This window comes from Sinocyclocheilus anshuiensis, unplaced genomic scaffold (assembly GCF_001515605.1).
Source record: "Sinocyclocheilus anshuiensis isolate Anshui unplaced genomic scaffold, SAMN03320099.WGS_v1.1 scaffold364, whole genome shotgun sequence".
NCBI lineage: Eukaryota > Metazoa > Chordata > Actinopteri > Cypriniformes > Cyprinidae > Sinocyclocheilus > Sinocyclocheilus anshuiensis.
This window is the reverse complement of record NW_015555735.1, coordinates 353,662-372,594: the sequence shown is the minus strand read 5'-3', so window position 1 is coordinate 372,594 and position 18,933 is coordinate 353,662. Positions and strand designations below refer to the sequence as shown.

The window sequence follows — 18,933 nt, the reverse complement described above, 5'->3', positions numbered from 1 at the left end:
TGTGTGTGTGTGTAAAAAAATGCTAAATTTGTAATGCACTCATCTGACTTAAATTATCTTTGAAGGATTTTCTAGGAAAATACTAATATGCAATTTCAAATAATTTGATTAGTTACTCAGAATATCATGGAATTTGATCACAATTCTAATAGACTCACAGCCCTAGAAAATAAACTAGCATTTACTGGGATAGTCAGACTGGCTTATATAATACATGACGTAAAATCAGGAACTGTTAGGGAAATGATTTTAGACTCTCACCCATTCCTCACATCCAGAGCCACGGCTCTGGGCTCTCGCAGGCCGCTGTTAACCAGCACACTTCTGTAAGCTCCGTTCAGCCTGGAAACCTCAATTGTGTCTCGGCCCTTATCACACCAGTACAGGTTCCCCCCGACCCAGTCCACAGCCAGACCATCAGGGTTACTCAGAGAGGTTCTGTGCAACACCTATCCAACAGCCAATCAAACATGGCCAATCAGAACAAGATGGTATAGGTAATGAATTTTATCAAAGGTAGAATTATATTTTTAAACATGAGGGAATCATCAGACCTGCACGTTACTGCCGTTGATGTTCATGCGACGGATCATGCTTCCTTGTGTTGTCACGTCAGTCCAGTAGATCATCTGCTCCGCGTAATGATAGTCCAGAGCCACTGCGTTATTGAGCCCCTGTTAACACATACAAAATCAGCACACAAAATAGTAACAGACAATAAGCAACATTAGAAAATTACAATAGTCTACAAATAACATCTTTAGGCTGACAGCCACCTCACCTGTTTAATCAATGTGTAGTTAGATCCATCCAAGTTGAGTTTTCGCAGGTAGTAGCGGTTGGCGAAGATAAGGAAAGGTTCCTCATCTGAAATGTAAGCAACAAACACTCTTATAGTAAAGCAGACTTTGAAACAGATACTCAACAACTTTAAACATTTTAACTTGCAATGCCATTTTTATATGACATTCTGTACTGTATACTTTTTACTTTGAGAAAGAGTAACCTAGAACATAATAGAACAAGGGGAGAGGGCTCACCAGATGTTGATTTGCAGCTGGTGGGGTCGTCGGGACGAGGCACAAAGCCTTCGACACAGAGACAGTGGAAGCTACCATGCGTGTTGATGCAACGCTGGGCACAGGGGTACGTGGTGGTGCACTCGTCCACATCCACACACGTCTTCCCATCTTGCTTCAGACGGAAACCTGGATGACAGCGGCACTGCAGGGGCCGGGCAAGAGGCATGTCATGTATTCACCGTTATATATCCAAGTAATTAATTTGCGTAAGTATTACGTGCAAATAACGAAAAGTATAAACGTACCTTGAAGCCGATCTTGAGATCTTCACAGAGCTGTGAACAGCCGCTCAGCTTACTGTTGAGACATTCATTGATGAAGCAGTTGTTCTCATCAGAGCCGTCGCCACAGTCATTCTTACCGTCACACAGCAATGTCTCGTTCACACACTTGCCATTGGTGCACAGGAAGGCAGTGTCATTACAGCGCCTCTCTATGGATAAAAACAAAACAACAACCCATCACATTTCTGTTCTGGGTCCAATGAATATCAGTGTATTATGAGTTAATTGGTAATATTATAGCACTATACAATGTTAGAGAACAATATCATATTTATGTACCATAATATTTGCATTTACATGGAACTCCAAAGAGCTTCAAAGAACACCGTGGTTCTTTTGGAACTTTTGTACTTGGTGTAATAGATTTTAAAAAGTATAATTAACGCCGTAAGAGGTCATCCATAACCAGAAAAAATAAAGTCACTAAAGATAAAGTCACTCCAACCCAGTCAGCGATCCAGAATTAATACTGCCACAGGAAGTTGTGGCTCTAATGAAGCAGTGAATTGAACAGAATTAAGTTCCTTTAACACACTACATTACACACCTGGCACACTTCCAAGAACCCACAAGAGCCTGTTTATTACCACAAGTTTTTATTGTTAGACACACGACTGCAATATAACCCTGCGCTTTTCAATTTTGTTTGCATTCAAATTATGATTAAAGGCGTAAAAAGAGCAATAGTGACAGAAAAGGTATTGGTATATGGACAATTTATGATGAAGAGTGGCAAAAAATATTTAAAATAGCTTGAAGTTATGTATCTTTGTTGTATTTAAAAAATATATATATTTAAATTGTACTTGTTTTATTAAAAATATGTTTAATTTAATCTTTGTTACAGCCAGTAGAAAAGTAAATAATGTGGCAACAGCCTTCAGAAGAGTTTTTTTTTTTCCACTTTGTCCTTTAAGGTTACCATACTCACCGGAGTCTGTGCAAAGTGGGTTTTTGGGAGCTTCATCTGATTGGTCTCTACAGTCAAACTCTCCATCACACTCCCAGTTCTTCTGCTTCAGGCACTGGCCATTAGCACAGCGGAAATCATTCGGTCCGCATGTGGGATATTCTACATTATGACAGGAAAGACAATATCTGACTTAATGTATGATTCACTGTGTGGGTCTGTGTGACTAATAATAAATAACACTAAAAGATGCAACAATAAAATGGACACCACATGCTTACCACACTCGGGCGATTCATCAGAGCCATCGCGGCAGTCAACGTCATGATCACACATGAAGTTTTTGGGAATACACTGATAATTCTGACACTGGAACTCCGAGTCATCACAGGTCTTATTGAACACTTGAGAGAGAGAGAGAGAGAGAGAGAGAGAGAGAATAAAAAAATACATGCAAAAAAATAGTAAGAAATAAAGAGAGTGATTAAATAAAGAAACTAGGCAGAAATAGTTGCAACAGTTTCTTCCAAGGATTTCCATGGCACAAAATAACCAATTCCTCTTGCAACTCACCACAACCAGCCTTAATGCCCTCATCTGCACCATCAGGACAGTCCTTGTCCCCGTCACACTTCCAGCGCTGAGAAATACACATGTGAGAGCCAGGACACTGGAATGCCTCTGGACTGCAAGTCTTTGTCTCTGAAAGAGATACATAAACTCAGTGTCACTTACACATTCTATCATCCAGCCTTAACTAGATTGACACTGAGATTCATCAAGGCTAATATAAAGACAAAAATTTAATGTTGGTAAGCAAACAGTTGATGGTAGCCACTGACTTCCATAGTATTTTTTCCAATGGCTACTACCAACTGTTTGGTTACCAAAATTCTTCAAAATATCTTAATTTGTGCTCAACAGAAGGAAAAAAAAAAAAACTCATACAGGTTTGGAAAAACTTGACGTAAGCAAATGATGACAATTTTAATTTTTTGGTTGAACTATCCCTTTAAATAGCATAGAGGTTCTCAGTTGTTTTGAAATTACACGGTCACAGATATGAGGATAAAACAATGCATAATGTAAATAATAATCATGCATAGTAAGATCAGCTAAACAGCTTTTAAAAGGAGAAAAAAACACTACCATTGTTCTGCTGACGTCAAATGCGGTGCGTCCAAACAAACTCAACGGTGGTGCAAAATCTTCCGTTGGTAACTCGCCAAATTAAACAGATGCTAACATGGACAGATTGCGTGACATCCTCAAAAACCACGAACAAAGGTAAAAGTACGACCCAGAACACATTAAATATGGGTCCACTTGCAGTGAGGATAAACCCACTTTATTTAGGGTCAGAGCTTTGTTTGTTGATGTAAGTTATAACGTGACTCACTGCATTTGCTGTCCTCATCAGTGCCGTCTCCACAGTCATCAGCACCGTCACACACCCAGGATTTGGAGATACAGCGATGGTTCCCACACTCAAACTGATTTGATGCACAGAACTTATCTGAGAAAACAAGAGTAAACAAACTTATTGTCAAAGAATCTAAATATGATAATAACTTAATTATTAGGTGTAACTGTGGTCAGGGTCAGAAATTAACCAGAATTGTGTCAAATAACATAAAACTAAAAATAAATGCATATTAATACATATAAAAATATATATTATTATTGTTATTAATAATATTACTATTAAAAAATGTTCACATGAAGACAAAAAAGCCACTAAAAATCAGTTCCATTAATAATAATAATAACAATAACAATAACAATAACAATAATAATAATAAATGGAAAGGGTGTTCTCGTGAAGGCAAAAATGGCCCTGAAAATTTTGATTAAAAATAACACAACACAATTGCTTTATGAAGTATGCTTTATCATGTTTTATAAAGCTTTATCAAGCTTTATGAAACATAAAGTACATCAAAGATGAAGTATTAAGACAAATTTGAAAACTGATTTGCCATAAAATCTTAAAAGAAAAAAAAAAAGAACAGAAAAATGTAAATGAATCTTGTGAAAAGTCTGAGAGATGTTCACTAACCACAGTGAAACTCATCCGCTCCATTCTCACAGTCGTTCTCTTTGTCACAGGTCCAGCTCATGGGAATACAGCGGCCGCTCGGACATGCAAAGAAGTTCACCGGACAATTATGCTTCCTTTTCTCTGTGGGAAAGAAAGTGAAAGGTCAATTTCATTATGCAATATCACACATATTATATTTGCTGTGAGAATGAGGGGGGGTGTCAGTGCACGCTGATGTGTGAAGAGTCTGACCGGGACAGTTTCTTTCATCTGAGAAGTCTCCGCAATCATTGGAGCCATCACAGCGCCAGGAGGGGGCGTAGCAGAGTGTAGTGAACTCACACTGCTCAAAGGTCTCGCCCTTCACTCCAAGCAGATAGTAACTGGAGCAGTCAGTGGGGCCTGAAAGAGAATGTACCGAAAGATTGTATCCATTCGAGAGAATATGTAAATATGTTAAAACCTGCAACCTTTTGTTTTGGTTACCAGACCAAATTAATACTTACTGCAGTTCATCTCATCACTGGCGTCCTCACAGTCCACCACCTGATTACAGCGACTAGAGTTAGTGATGCAGGAACCGTCTTTGCACTGGAACTCAGCAGCACTGCACAGAGTCACTGAAGTAAACAGAGATGGATACAGTGAGGAACTATTACAGCGGCACTTTTTCTAGTCAACCACTCAAAAAAAAATGTTCAGGTTTGTATTTTCCTTAATCTCCATTTATTTCAGACAATCACACCCCCCCTTGCTTACTGTTGCATGGCAGCTCATCTGAACTGTCTCCACAGTCATCAGTGCCGTCACACCAGGAGCTGTGTTTGATACATCGTCCGTTAATGCAGCGCCGGTAGCCCTTCTTACAAATGCGGTTCGCTGCAAACAAAAAACAAAACAAAAAAAGAGAGTTAATATGTAAAACTTCAAATATCAAGCTTTCTAATTTGGAAATGCTTCTGAAAACTACAAAGCAATGAACGAGAAGCAGTGTCATGCTTACCGCAGTAGGACTGCTTCTCATCAGACTTGTCCTTGCAGTGGCCGAGACTGTCACAAGTCAGGCTGTACTCGATACAGTCGCCGTTTCCACATTCGAACTCATCCACGCTGTTGCAGGTTGTGTTCTCCGCTGGGAGACAGAGAGATATGCTTTAATTTTATGCTGCACTTTTCAGAAGAAACTAATGGAGCATGCTCAGAACAGGACAGGCTTATATTTTAGACACTAGCTTCCTGTTTGTCTCTCTCACCAACACAGGTGTTGTCTCCCAGTAGTTTGCGCTCTCCACGGCAGCTGCAGTTGACTCGTCCTTCTGACGTGAGCAGACACAGGTCCTGACAGCCTCCATTATTGATGAGACATGGAGAAAATTCACCTACAGACACAAATGACCAATTTCAAATGAATTTTGGGGCTGGGTAATACGTAAAATCATCATCAGTTCCATTAATTTTCATAATTAGTTAAAAATCAATTGTGTCAGTTTTATCAATTTTGTGTGCTAGTGTAAATGAATAAGTATATAAATAAATAAATAGATTAATATTTACCCTTTTAAGCCATTTCAGAGCAGTGTTACTTTAGTATCACTGAGACACTATTATAGTTTTTTTAATTAGAATTTAAATGTAATAGAAATTTCATTTTCTGTTTTCATTTCAAAGTTTTACTATTTTGACATTTTTATTAGTTTTTGTTGTGAAATACGTATTTTTTAAATTTTTTATTTAAGTTTAAATGTAGCTATTTTAATACCTTAAAAATGTAAAATGTTGCCTTGTCAACTAGCTGAAATCAAATATATCTTATTTTATTTTCAGATAACATTTAGGTAATACAATATTTTATGGTTTTAGCTTCTGTAGACTATAATAACCTTGTGGAAATAATACTATTTCTAATATTGGCATGCTGAAAAAATATTTAAACCGTGACTCTTTACACATGGATAAGTCAGTCTTCAGTACAAAACTTACAGCTATTGGTGTCTTTGGCCACAGCAATGATGCCCATTGGCTGTTGAGGAATGTCGGCACGTAGGACTTTCATATCTGTGCCGTATTTATTAGCTCTGAGCACAGCTCTGCGCACCCAGTCTGTCCAGAAGATATAGTCACCATACACCGCCAAACCGAAAGGATGCACTGGCTCGTTCTTTAGCACCACCTAATCACAGGTACGATTTACATTCATTTTGCAAAGAAATTCAAGGTGTACAAGATGTCAGTAGTATGTGTACTCTAAGAATCAAGCTCATGAACTTTGCGCTTTTAGAGTCATGATCTACCATGCAACAGTCAAGAACTCTTCCTTTCCCATGAACAAACAGAAAAAGTAAGACATAAATAGAGAGGAACTCACGAAGCGTCGACTGCCATCATACTCGCATCGCTCAATCTTGTCAAATGTGGCGTCTGAGAAATAGATTTTCTCAGCCCGGTGGTCGATGGCCAGGCCGTTCGGGGTGCGGATGTTACTGCCGATGATCACAAGGACATTCGCTCCAGAAAGAGAGGCTCGCATGATACTTGGAGTCTGTTCATTCCAGTTAGTCCAGAACATCAAGCTGAAAGAAATAGCACACAAAATGGAATTTAAAAACAGAAACTGGCATGTGAGGTCTACTTACAACAAAAGCAACACAAGATAAAAAAGCAAAAAAAAGCAAAAAAACAACAAAAAAAGCCCAAAGTACGCAACAGAGTAATTTAATATGAATAATTTAATAATATTATTAAATATCTTTATTTAATATTATTAAATAAATAGATTATTGAAGTATTCAATAATTATACATTTTTAAATAAATAAAACAAAATAAATTATTGCAAAAAATAAATGATTAAATAAAATTATAAATCAATTATTACAATTAATTATGTGAGCATCACAAAAATGCCTATTTTTGGGATTTGTTTTATAATAAAATTATGAATTAATTATCATAATCATTAATTATAAGAACATCACTTTGGCAGTTAAAGCTAAAATTAAGATCGGTGATATAGGTATTTAAATAAAATTGTAAAAAAAAATTATATATAAAGTTGGCGGTGAAAACAAAAATGTTTTCGGTATTTGGTAGGGTAGTAGTTCATACTGAATATGATTCAAACTCTTGGGATTGTAGGCCCAGGAGAATAATCAAAACACAGCATTGCATCATGGCAAATTTAATATACAATGTTCATACTCTTGGCATTCATCCAGAACAAAGGCTCTGGGGTGGTCATCCCCGGACATAGTGACCACATTGTCTCTGTCAAAAGCTCCAGTGCGACTCTGGTCCACAGTGTGCCGTGTGATGGTGGAGGTGGTGTAGCTGGTCCAGTATAGTGTGTCCCAACCCCGGTGATAAGCCAAACCTTCAATTGATCCTACACCTGTTCAAATGAAAAGAAGAAAAATGGTCTTAAACTGAGGAAGTATATAGAGAATCCTGCTCTGACTGCTTGTTTCTGATCCAAGAACAACTCTACTGCATCCAATCTGTTTTTCTTCATTATAATTCTGTGCACAGACACACTGTATGTATTTTGAACAAACTAACTCTACTGCACACTATAGCTAAAAATGAAACAAAAAACGAGGCATCTGAACTTCTTGGAAAAGTTGGCAACAACTTCAAACTGGATTAATGTCATCTAAGCTTCATAGAGTAAACCAATTCTATGATTAACACAGGGCAAGTCCAAAACATCTCTTTTTAAACTTCTTATCCTGTCCCAGTGAACAGTTTAATCCCATGATACGTGTGCATGTTGGTTTCAGCATGTTGTGAGATAGCCGTTGTTGCTGGTGCATGTGTGTGTTTAGTGGCTTAGTGTCATCCGGTCATTTCATGGATGGGTGCCTGTGCATACAAGACCCCTCCCTCTGTGAATCTCTTTAACCACGGTGACTAGTTCTTTCACAAAGAGAGGACTGCTGGAAGAGTCTCAGACACAACGCTGGGGTGAGAAGCAATGTGGAGCAATGCGCTTCAGTCAGCACCGTCGAAAGAGTCCCAATGAGTCTTAGTCACACTGAATAATAGTCACCCTCCACAAAATTTATGAGCCCATGAGGGGCTTCGCTGCATCTATCTGCATCACACCAATGGCTGCTTTACGACAGCGATTGCTCCACCATAAAACAGGAAGGACACTCAACCAAGTTGTTTACTTTTGCTAAAAACCAATAATGATCCTGTAAAACACATCAGTCTTTAGGCCAAAGGAAGAATAAGATACTTGCATAATAGCCACAGCCAACAGATGAGACGTCATCATCACAGAAACTACGTTGTTCTAGGAAAAGGCCAGTAAACTTGACAATCGATGTATTAGATGATGATACCTGAACAACCACCCATTGTACTTTGAACTTGGAGGTCAGGAGGATCGTTATGGTGTTTGGTGTTAGTCGTTCCTCCTACTACTACTCCACCTCTGCGAGAGAAATCTCACATTAGGACAGACCGAGGAGAGTCATCTTGCTTTCCTTGCAGCAGAAGGACAAAGTCCTAGAACAGCCAAGCTAAAGGACTTGGAATTAATCTGAAGAGTCATTTAATTGATCATAAGAGGAAAGTTGCATTGGGCACTTAGATTCAAGTAGAATCGACAGTTCGTAATGTAGCGGCCATTGACAGATGCAGGGAATCACGTTTTGCAGGGTTGCCTGGTTTCACTCAATCAATACAAGCAAACAGCAATCATGGATGGCCGTAAGGTAAGCACCTTCCATAATTTCAAATACGAGATGAAGTTTAATAGTGATCACATGTGAAAGGAACTGTTTTCACATTACAAATGATGAAACACAAATGTTTATGGTAATACTGGAAGTCTTTGGCTGCATTCGAAACCTTGTTATTAACTAAAATGAATAAAAATAGTTTCTGTTCATTTAAATAATGTCTGTTAATTCAAATAAAACTGAAATAAATTACTAATTTTGCTAAATGTTGCCTTGACAACTAACTGAAATAAAAATAAATTTGAGTTGAAGTACAAAATTACTAAATCTGAAATAAAGGTCAAATTAAAAAGTAAATTTACTAAAATTAATAAAATAGTGCACAAAAGTGAAAATATAAAAACAAAAGCGAATTAAAAATATGAATAACAACTAAATAGTATATACATAATATTAAAATAACGCTGACTCGAAAGCTGAAAAATGTTGCCAGCATACAAATCCAATAGGTTCATAATGATATAATATAATATAATATACCAATTTATACTCGATTCTACTTGAATCTATTATATTATATTGTATTATATTATATCATATTATATAATATACTGACTATTTATTTACTTTTTTAAAGAACATTTGATTTCAAAAAATTTGATGATAGAAATTAGCATTGTAGTCCCTGGATATTTGATTGGTTATTACAAAAGCTCACTTGATTTGTTCTATATTACTAAATGTTAAATTATGAAGTCTAATGATAACTGACTGGGCAGTGACCCAGCTGTATTACCTTTCATACACAATCTGTGTGTGACAAACTTATTTATAAAGTGTATATATAATATTTTATTTATTTATTTATAATTAATTAATTTATATTTATTTATAATACATATATTATTTATGTTTATTTATTTTTTAAATGTACCAGACGTACCAGAAAAAAAAAGTGTTAACATGAATTCTCAACTTCCTAGGAGGATATATTGCTAAATGCTAATGCTAAACACTAACAACCACCCCAGCAGAGACTGCCTTTATCTCTTGGAGTAAACACCCCAATGATGATTTGCCATGTGAGGAAGTTATTAACTCTCAAAAGGGCTAATTATTAGCCTGAAGCAGACGGCGATCTTCATATGGAGTTTGAACGTATGCCATCCCACACTTCAGTAAATTGCTCTTCAGTGTGTTAAGTATGAATATTAGCCATGATTATGGGAGTCTGAGCTGGGAACTAACACGGGTCTTAGCTCCCACTCTGGACGCAATAGTCATGCTGATCGGGCTGGTGGGACACTCGCTGGTCATCTACGTCCTGACCGGACGGAGGAGGAAAAATGGACTCCAGTCTCTTCAAGGGACAGATACGTTACTTTTAGCCTTGAGCGCTTCGGATCTACTGCTGCTCATTTGCCTGCCCTTCCACACTGCCGCTATAGCACTGGGCTACTGGCCCTTCAGCAGCATCCTATGCAAAGTCATCAGTTTTCTGGGAGTGGCCTGTAACTCGGCGAGCGTATTCACACTAGCTGCATTAGCGGTAACGCGCTACCTGATTGTGGTGCACCCCACTTGGACGTATCGTTTCCGAATGCGCCGCTGGCTGCGGGTTACTGTGATTCTCATGTGGGTGCCGGCCGTGGCTCTTGCAGCACCTCAGTTTGCTTTCCGCCAATTGAGGACTGTGCCCATCCTCTGCTTTGCGTTTCTATCAGACCTCAGCCAGTTGGTCTACAGTACTATTCTGTTCCTGTTCAGCTTTGCTTTCCCTTTGATCATCATCGTCGTCATGTACACCAAACTCTACAGCTTCCTGCGAAGGACGCAACTGCAAGGTACCGCGCCGCAACTGGAGCGCTACCAGAACCAGGTGACCAAGACGTCGATCCTGTTGGTGTTAGTCTTCACCATCTGCTGGTTGCCATCCTACATCCTCATGTTCTTGCTCATCGCTACCAATAATAGAAATATACACGCACATCATCTCAACTTCGCCATCATCGCCCGGCTGTTAGCGAGCTCCTCGGCTGTAGCCAATCCGCTACTCTATGCTTTCATGTCAAACAAATTTCGTAGAGAGCTGCTGACATTGGGACGGGTGTGCTGCAAAGGTTACAGGTGCGTTATGTGTCCAGGAAGCGCCATAGTGGAGCCCTTTAACCCTGTGGAGCTGGACACCCCTCCCCAACCATGAGGATAAAGTCCCGAACCATGCAGAAGCATTTAATGTGTTTCTGCTGTAATGTGTTTGAACTACATTGATTTGTTCTGCCAGATATAGAGCCTGAATTACCTGTGAAGACTTCGATGATATTATGTAATAACAGATCTTTATGTGAACATCAAACTATATCATATATTGTTAAGAAATGTACTTTAGAGACTAGAAATGTCCATGTCAGACTTTTAATATATTTGAAACCATTGATGAAATTGCTTTCTTTACTGACTCATTATATGGCATATCAGGAAGAAACTGTCTACAACAAAAGCAACACAAACTTTGAATGAAGGGTTTTGCTTTTGGTGTATTGTTTTTTTCAATGCTTGCATTGTTACTAAATGTTACTTGTGTTCTTACTACTTCATGCTACTATAGGAGCTGATAAACATTTTCAGCCTCCACTGGCATCTGTCTAACCATCTAAAATTAATGACATTTAAAAAAAAAAAAAAAAAAATGATGTTCACTAATCGTTTTTGGTACGTAATTATGTACATATTTATTACACATCTCTCTGAAATACTTGATTCTGATTATCCAATTGCAAATATTTCTAAATAATGACCATGTGCATATTTAATTGGTAGAAATATACATATATACTATATATTCCCTTTCCAAAGTTTTGGGTTGGTAAGATTTGAAAGAATTTTTCTGAAACAAGTCTCTTATGCACACTGAGGCTGCATTTATTTGATCAAAAATACAGTAAAAATATTGTGAAAATGTGTTTTCTATTGTAATATTTTAAAATGTAATTTATTCCTGTGATGGCAAAGCTACATTTTCAGCATTATTCCAGGTTTTCAATGTCACATGATCATTCAGAAAACATTCTAATATGTTGATTTGCTGCTCAAGAAACATATCAATGTTGAAAACAGTTGTGCTGCTTAATATTTTTGTGGAAACCATGAAACTATTTTCAGGGATTTTTGATGAATAGAAAGTTAAAAAGAACAGCATATATTTGAAATAGAACTCTTTTATAACAGTGTAAGTCTTTACTGTCACTTCTGATCAAATGCATTGTTGCTGAATAAAGACTGTATTTTCCAAATTAAAATAGCATTTATTTTTTCAAGTACTTGGTTTCATTATAATTTCTCACTCTTAGGGGCCCTATCATACACCCGGGCGCAATGCGGCGCAAGTGTTTTTGATAGTTTCAGCCCGATGCAGTTCTCATTTTCCCATACTGCGCCGCGTTGTTTAAATAGCAAATGCATTTGCGCCCATGGGCGTGCTGGTCTAAAAAAGAGGTGTGTTCAGGCGCATTGTTGGCGCGATGCTATTTTGAGGAACTGAAAATAGACTGCGCCATAGACCAACTCAAACTTGGTCTAAAGTCTGGTGCAATATTTTTTCTTTGTTATTTAAAGAGCGCGTTAGTAATATGCAGGTGCACAACGCGCGTACATTTTGCTTATTACACACACAGGGTAAGCAGCACAAAAACATTTTTAAAAATTACATTCCGCCATGTAAATAGCGAACCCGCCATGGCGCGAGCGCAACTGGCTTTTAAAGGGGATGGGAGATGAGACTCTGATTGGTTTATTGCACGTTACGCCCAGAATACACCCATTACTCATTAAGTGAATAGGGACAACCCGCTTAGACCATGCGTGCCGACCGTTTTCCCGTCATTAAACTAGCAAAAGTGGATTCGGACATGCCCTGAGTGCACCTGCGCAGTGCGTTTAGACCATGCACTTAGATCGTTAAAATAGGGCCCTTAGTATTGCTGTTAGCCACATCCAGATGGTGTGCGCAAAACAGAGAAATAAAAAAAATGAATGAAAAGATTGGGCACTTACTCTCCACTATGGTCTTGCGGTCAGAGCCGTCATCGCTGATATGCTGAATGTTACCAAAGTGAATGTCGCTGTAGAAGATCCGGTTGGATCCCTTTCCACCGCCACCCCTGTAGTCAAAGGTAAGGGCGATGACGTTCTTCATGTGCTCTGGGTCTTCAAAGGGTTTAATGGGAGCATTGAGGTTTGTTTCATCCGATAGGTGAATGCTCTTTAGTATCGTGCGCTCCGAGTAGAGGAGGTAGCCATCGTAATCCCTGCAGCTGTGGCCGTCCTCTGCCAGCATGCCGTGGGCGCAGGCGCAGGTACAATTGCCATTACCCCGGTACAGACACAGCTGTTCACAACCACCATTGTTCACTTTACAGATGTTGGTACCTGCAAACAATATTAAGATATTAAAATGAACACAGTTGCTATTGTTAAAATCCAACTTTTTATATACTAGGGTCTCTTGGTTGGCTAAAACCCTGGAGGGTCCTTATGATTGGAAACCCCTGCTATATAGTCAAAAAAAAGTTCTTTAGAGCGCTTTTCAGGAGGATACACACCTTGCTGTCTTGCACGGTTGAAGACTTTAATGTCTTTGAGCTGTACACCAATTCCTGTTCTCAGATACACCATGTCTGTGGCGTTGTCCTTGTTTCCTCTCTTGATGGAGCCATTGGCATGCGTCCTATTGGAAACAGCAGAAGATAAAAAGCTCATTACCTGTAAAATCCACTGCAATAGCAAGATATAAAAACCTTTGAGAACATAAATTAATATGAATAAAAGGGGCCAGTTAAAAAGGGGTAATAATAAGCAATAGTCAAGGAATAATGTGTTGGCACCTGTCACTCCAGTAGATGTAGTCCTCAAACACAGAAACAGCAAACATGTCCATGTTGTTACTAGACAGCACCAGCTCACGGTTTTCACCAGTCTCCAGATTTATGCGCTCAATTTTGTCTGTACGTGCATCACACCAATACAGCAGGCTCTCCTACACATTGTACAACATTAGTTATATAACACTTACCATACTGTTGTGGTTTCATTGCTACAATACATTTTTATGTAATTAAAATACAAATTAAATGAAATAAACACTACCAGCCAATAGTTTGGGGTTGCTAAGATTTTTCTTTTTTAATTGTTCAAAAATACATTTTAAAAAAGTACCATTGTGAAATATTATTATTACAGTTTAAAATAACTGTTTACGCCAATATATTTTCAAATGTAATATATTCCTGTGATGGCAAAGCTGAATTTTCAGCAGCCAATACTTCAGTCTTCCGTGTCACATGATCCATCAGAAATTGTTCTAATATGTTGATTTGATGCTCAAGAAACTATGTTGAAACAGCTGCTTGATATTTTTGTGGAAAACATGATATATTTTTTATAGATTCTTTAATGAACAGAAAGTTTAAAAAACAGCATTAAAAAATCTTAATAATAATAATCATCTTCTAAAAGTTGATTAGCAATTAAATCTGGTACCAGAACCCAAAATAAACTTGTTCTGCAAAAGAGGCACAGTGTGTTTATGTACAAACCTTGTAATCAATGGAGATGCCATTGGGCCAGCTGATGCTGACATTGACAAGAACTACTCTTTCAGAACCATCCAGACGAGATCTTTCAATACGCGGATACTGACCCCACTCCGTCCAGAACAGATACCTGTACACACAAATACTTGAGTCTAAGATCATGAGATCATACACTGTTTTCTCATGTTCATAGGCACACATTCCCCATCTTCACTTAAAACACAGACACATTCCCTCACCCTTTCTCTGGATGTACAGCAATGGCACGAGGTTTGTCCAGACCCTGAGAGATGACCACATAGCGGAAGGAGCCGTTGAGTCTGGCCACCTCAATCACATCAAAGCCTTGATCAGTCCAATAGATGTTGCCTATTTATACAAAACAACACAATGTGTTAGATGCATTAATATATAATGCGCTTTTAATTTGTGTGTTTGCACATTTGCACACCTGCAATCCAGTCCACGGTAATGCCTTCCACACGTCCAATGCCATTAGTCACTATGTCCTCCCTCCAGGTCTGGTCTCTCTTGGCTCGGCTAATAGTGCTAAGGCCAATGTCAACCCAGTAGATGGTGTCATTCTCTACAGGGCAAAAGAAGCACAAAACACTTCAAGTTAGTTGCATTCAGAGAAATTTTCAGACTGATATTTGCATACTCACCAGCATGGAAGTCAATGCCCACAGCAAGAGAGGTGCCTGACACAGGTACCAGGGCATCAGATTTATCTGACGGGTCCAGAGGGATGCCACGGATGCCCTCGTGCACAGAGTAGAGCAAAAACGAGCCCATGCCTTTATACAGAAGTGCCATAAACACAATGTTACAATGTGGTCATGTGAAAGCAAATGTTGTACATTAGTGAGGTTTGTATGAGATCTTGCCTTCACAGGACTGTTGGCCACTCTTCAAACTATATCCAGCCGTACACATGCAGGCTCTTGTAGTTGGTGAAGTTGGCAAGCAAAGCTGAGAGCAGTCGCCATTGTTCTTACTGCAGAGGTTGGTACCTATAGTAGATATCAGACACATCCAAATGGTATCATCTTTGGTTAATAGTTTGCATTATTTTTAAATTATTTATAGTTGTGTTCATTTTAAGCATTAATCGAAATAAGACCTATTATAATATTAATATGTAATTTGTCTTGTCATCTGACAACCCAGGAATTCCCCTTTGATTACGTGAACTATTTTCACATTTAATTGAAATGAAATAATAATAATAATAGTTGTTGTTATTCATTATATTTTCAAATGAATCAGTAGCCTAATTAAACATTATCAAAATAATTTATTTTAAACCCGTAATTTATAAAGAAGAATATCTCATTTTTACCTCCAAATGAATTTAAAGGGACAAAGTCACTAATCAATATAAATTACATTATATTTTAAGTACAAATTAAAATGAATTATCCTCTATTATAACAATTATTTAATCTGTCTTGCCATCTGACAATCCAGAAATTCCTTTTTGATTATGTGCCAAAGAGAAAGGAAAAATTGAAATAGCATCATATGACCCCTTTAACCTTTAACTGGGTATTCTTTAAATGTAATATTTAGTTAAGCAACACCAATAAAAAAAAAACACACCAATAATAATAATAATAAAAATAATAATAATTTAAAAATGAATACATTTAATTAAAAAATGTAATGAATGAAATTAATGATTTTATTTAAAAAAATAATAAATTTTCCTTTTAAAAATTAGTAATTTTATAAAGAGTAATTTCTCCTTTTCACCTGCATATTCATTTATGGGGACAAAGTCACGTGCATTTTAAGGTTACGTAATTAATATAAATATGAAAACACACCTAGTTGATGAACAGTCTCATTGTAGATCTTCATATGCATCATGGGTGAGGTGTTATTTCGGAGAACCTTCCAGTTGCCTCCATCGCTCTTGTCACATGTACCGATCTGATCTGTGCCCTGATCGGCCCACCACAACTTATCTCCTACACATAAAACATAAGAGGTCAGTCACTTACCTCAAATGGGTTTTACAATGCAGTGAACTCTATGACCATTGTTCACAAAAATCACAATTATGGTTTTTCGGAGAGCACTGTCATCTAGTTATGTGGAAGAATTTTTAAGAGCTGTAGTCTCACACCATTCATACTTAACAGAAACACTTCACAAGTCACAATTAAGTTAGACAAACTTCAGTTCAGTGAGTTACATCACAAAGTTTTAGTTGCATTGGAAACAGGTTGATGGTGCTGTCTCACCCATGATAGCGAGGGCTGTAGCTTTGGTGAGTTTTCCTTTAACACCCTCAATGATCTCCAGTCCGGAACCATCCAGCTTACAGCGGTTAATGGTGCTGTTCCCTGAGCTGATCCAGTACAACTGCTCCATGTCAAAGTCTATGGACAGACCTGCCATGGGAAGACGTCAACGTATAAAACAACATCTCCACAAGGCCTTCTTTTAGCTTTAGGCAAACAAAAGTTACACAAGACAGGCCACTCACCCACTGGGCCTTTCTGACTGGTGAACAGTAATGTGTGGTTGGTGCCGTCCATGTTGGCCATACTGATGTTGTCACCATCAAGCCAGTAGAGCTTCCTGTAAACAATACGCAAAAAATAAGACAACAGTAGCTAAGTCCTGACATAAAGAAGGTATCTGCTAATTATTTGTGACAACGTTTACAATTATTTATAACTATTATAGTATTTATTCATATTTTGAATTAGCTTTTGCTTTTATAATTTCAGTTCTCATTTTAATTTTAGTTTATGTTTTAATAATTTTATGCACTTCTGTCATTCTTATTAGTTTATATATATATATTTTAACTTTTAATATTTTTATTAGCTTTAATTTTATGTTCTCATTTTAATTTTAAAATAAGTTTTAATAATTTTGTTTTTTGTAATTCTTATTAGTTTGTTTTATATTTCTATATAGCTTTAATTAATTTGAGTTTTAGTTTAGTATAGTTTTTAATTTTTTCAAGTTTTAAATCTAATATTTTTATTTTATTCCTGCTTTATTTCAATTAGCAAAAACTATTTTAGTCGTTTCAGTTACCAATATTTGTTTATTTGCAAAGAGCCCCACATTTGTTGAGGTTCTGTTATTCAAGATTCTGGACATAAAAAGGCATTGTAATGCTTTATTTTGGTTTGGCTTAAAAATAAAATCCAGGAAAGTGTCTTCATATCTTAGTCAGCTGAATGCCTCAAAACACTGTGATGTACTTACTGCCAGTGAGAGAAGAAATAAACACTAATTTATCAAAAACACTGTAGAGGGCAAAACGCACCGAACAAATGAAAAACCAGCTGAATGATTTATATTGTCTGCATCCACAAGCTTGCTGATTTTATTAGAAACTGGTGCGTCTAGAAACTAGCACACTGGCACTAAACACATCTGATTCACATTGGCCACACAGCAACACACTGAGAAGTGCAACATGAGGGAAGCCATATTGTCCAGCCTATAGCTCACACTAATGAGCAACGTCTACATTTCTCATCTACACCCTTTACGATCGCCGCCAGAAACATACTGGCACGGCATCTGTTCCTCTCCAAATGTGGCCTACTAAATAAGCTGAGAGCGAAAGAGTCTAAAGAGACTAAAATGACAGAAAGGCACTAATGCTAAGCCTGAACTAGCAATTGTGCATGTGTGAGTACTTGTACTAACCCCAGGATAGGATGTAGCACCAAACAGTGAGGCTTGTCCAGTCCATGGATTACAGCATTCTTGAAGGACCCGTCTAGGCGTGCAACATTGATCTGCTTCTTATTCGTATCATAGCTGGTCCAGAAGAGGTTTCTGGAGACCCAGTCTACAGCTAGACCCTGAGCATTATGGAGGTCTAGCAATGAAAAATAATAATTGTTATCATGATTAGAATTGTAAACTGATCACACAGGCTGAAAAACAGAACAACATAGCAAAAATAAATATGTATTTGTCTTGCATTCTTTAATATAAAAAGTATATGAACTCTTACTGTATGAAAGTCAATGTATTTGATAACAAAATCTGACATTTATTTTCAAGTAAAATATATTTCACAAGTCTGGGTTTGGCAAGAATGTTTTTGAAAGAAGTTTCTTTCACCCACCCAGACGTGTGCATTTATTTGATCAAAAATAAAGTAAAAAAGTAATATTTTATTACAATTTAAAACAACTGTTTTCTACTTGAATATATTTGAAAATGTAATTTATCCCTGTGATCGTGAATTTACAGCAGCCATTTACTCCACTTCCCATTTTTCAGGATTATTTGATTAATAGAAAGTTACAAAGAACAGCATGTACTTGAAACAGAAATATTGGGTAAAGTTATACATTA

The 18,933-nt window shown here is 37.4% G+C and overlaps 1 protein-coding gene across 1 annotated transcript in view; it reads right to left on the bottom strand.

Moving 5' to 3' along the window:
• LOC107673053 (low-density lipoprotein receptor-related protein 1-like) overlaps positions 1-18,933 on the bottom strand; it is a 154,256-nt gene that overhangs the window by 17,275 nt on the left and 118,048 nt on the right. The window contains exons 30-59 of the mRNA XM_016466490.1: positions 18,274-18,448; positions 17,087-17,181; positions 16,842-16,991; positions 16,422-16,565; positions 15,480-15,605; positions 15,258-15,389; positions 15,044-15,178; positions 14,832-14,961; positions 14,596-14,722; positions 13,885-14,036; positions 13,603-13,727; positions 13,055-13,429; positions 7,515-7,704; positions 6,683-6,887; positions 6,298-6,487; positions 5,571-5,696; positions 5,321-5,449; positions 5,077-5,196; positions 4,824-4,937; positions 4,570-4,719; positions 4,336-4,458; positions 3,676-3,792; positions 2,850-2,978; positions 2,558-2,680; positions 2,298-2,438; positions 1,328-1,515; positions 1,041-1,224; positions 782-867; positions 555-674; positions 262-449 (exon numbers count right to left, since the gene is read on the bottom strand). Of these exons, the coding sequence (XP_016321976.1) occupies positions 262-449; positions 555-674; positions 782-867; positions 1,041-1,224; positions 1,328-1,515; positions 2,298-2,438; positions 2,558-2,680; positions 2,850-2,978; positions 3,676-3,792; positions 4,336-4,458; positions 4,570-4,719; positions 4,824-4,937; positions 5,077-5,196; positions 5,321-5,449; positions 5,571-5,696; positions 6,298-6,487; positions 6,683-6,887; positions 7,515-7,704; positions 13,055-13,429; positions 13,603-13,727; positions 13,885-14,036; positions 14,596-14,722; positions 14,832-14,961; positions 15,044-15,178; positions 15,258-15,389; positions 15,480-15,605; positions 16,422-16,565; positions 16,842-16,991; positions 17,087-17,181; positions 18,274-18,448 (4,489 nt within the window). The remainder of the gene's footprint in view (positions 1-261; positions 450-554; positions 675-781; positions 868-1,040; positions 1,225-1,327; positions 1,516-2,297; positions 2,439-2,557; positions 2,681-2,849; positions 2,979-3,675; positions 3,793-4,335; positions 4,459-4,569; positions 4,720-4,823; positions 4,938-5,076; positions 5,197-5,320; positions 5,450-5,570; positions 5,697-6,297; positions 6,488-6,682; positions 6,888-7,514; positions 7,705-13,054; positions 13,430-13,602; positions 13,728-13,884; positions 14,037-14,595; positions 14,723-14,831; positions 14,962-15,043; positions 15,179-15,257; positions 15,390-15,479; positions 15,606-16,421; positions 16,566-16,841; positions 16,992-17,086; positions 17,182-18,273; positions 18,449-18,933) is intronic.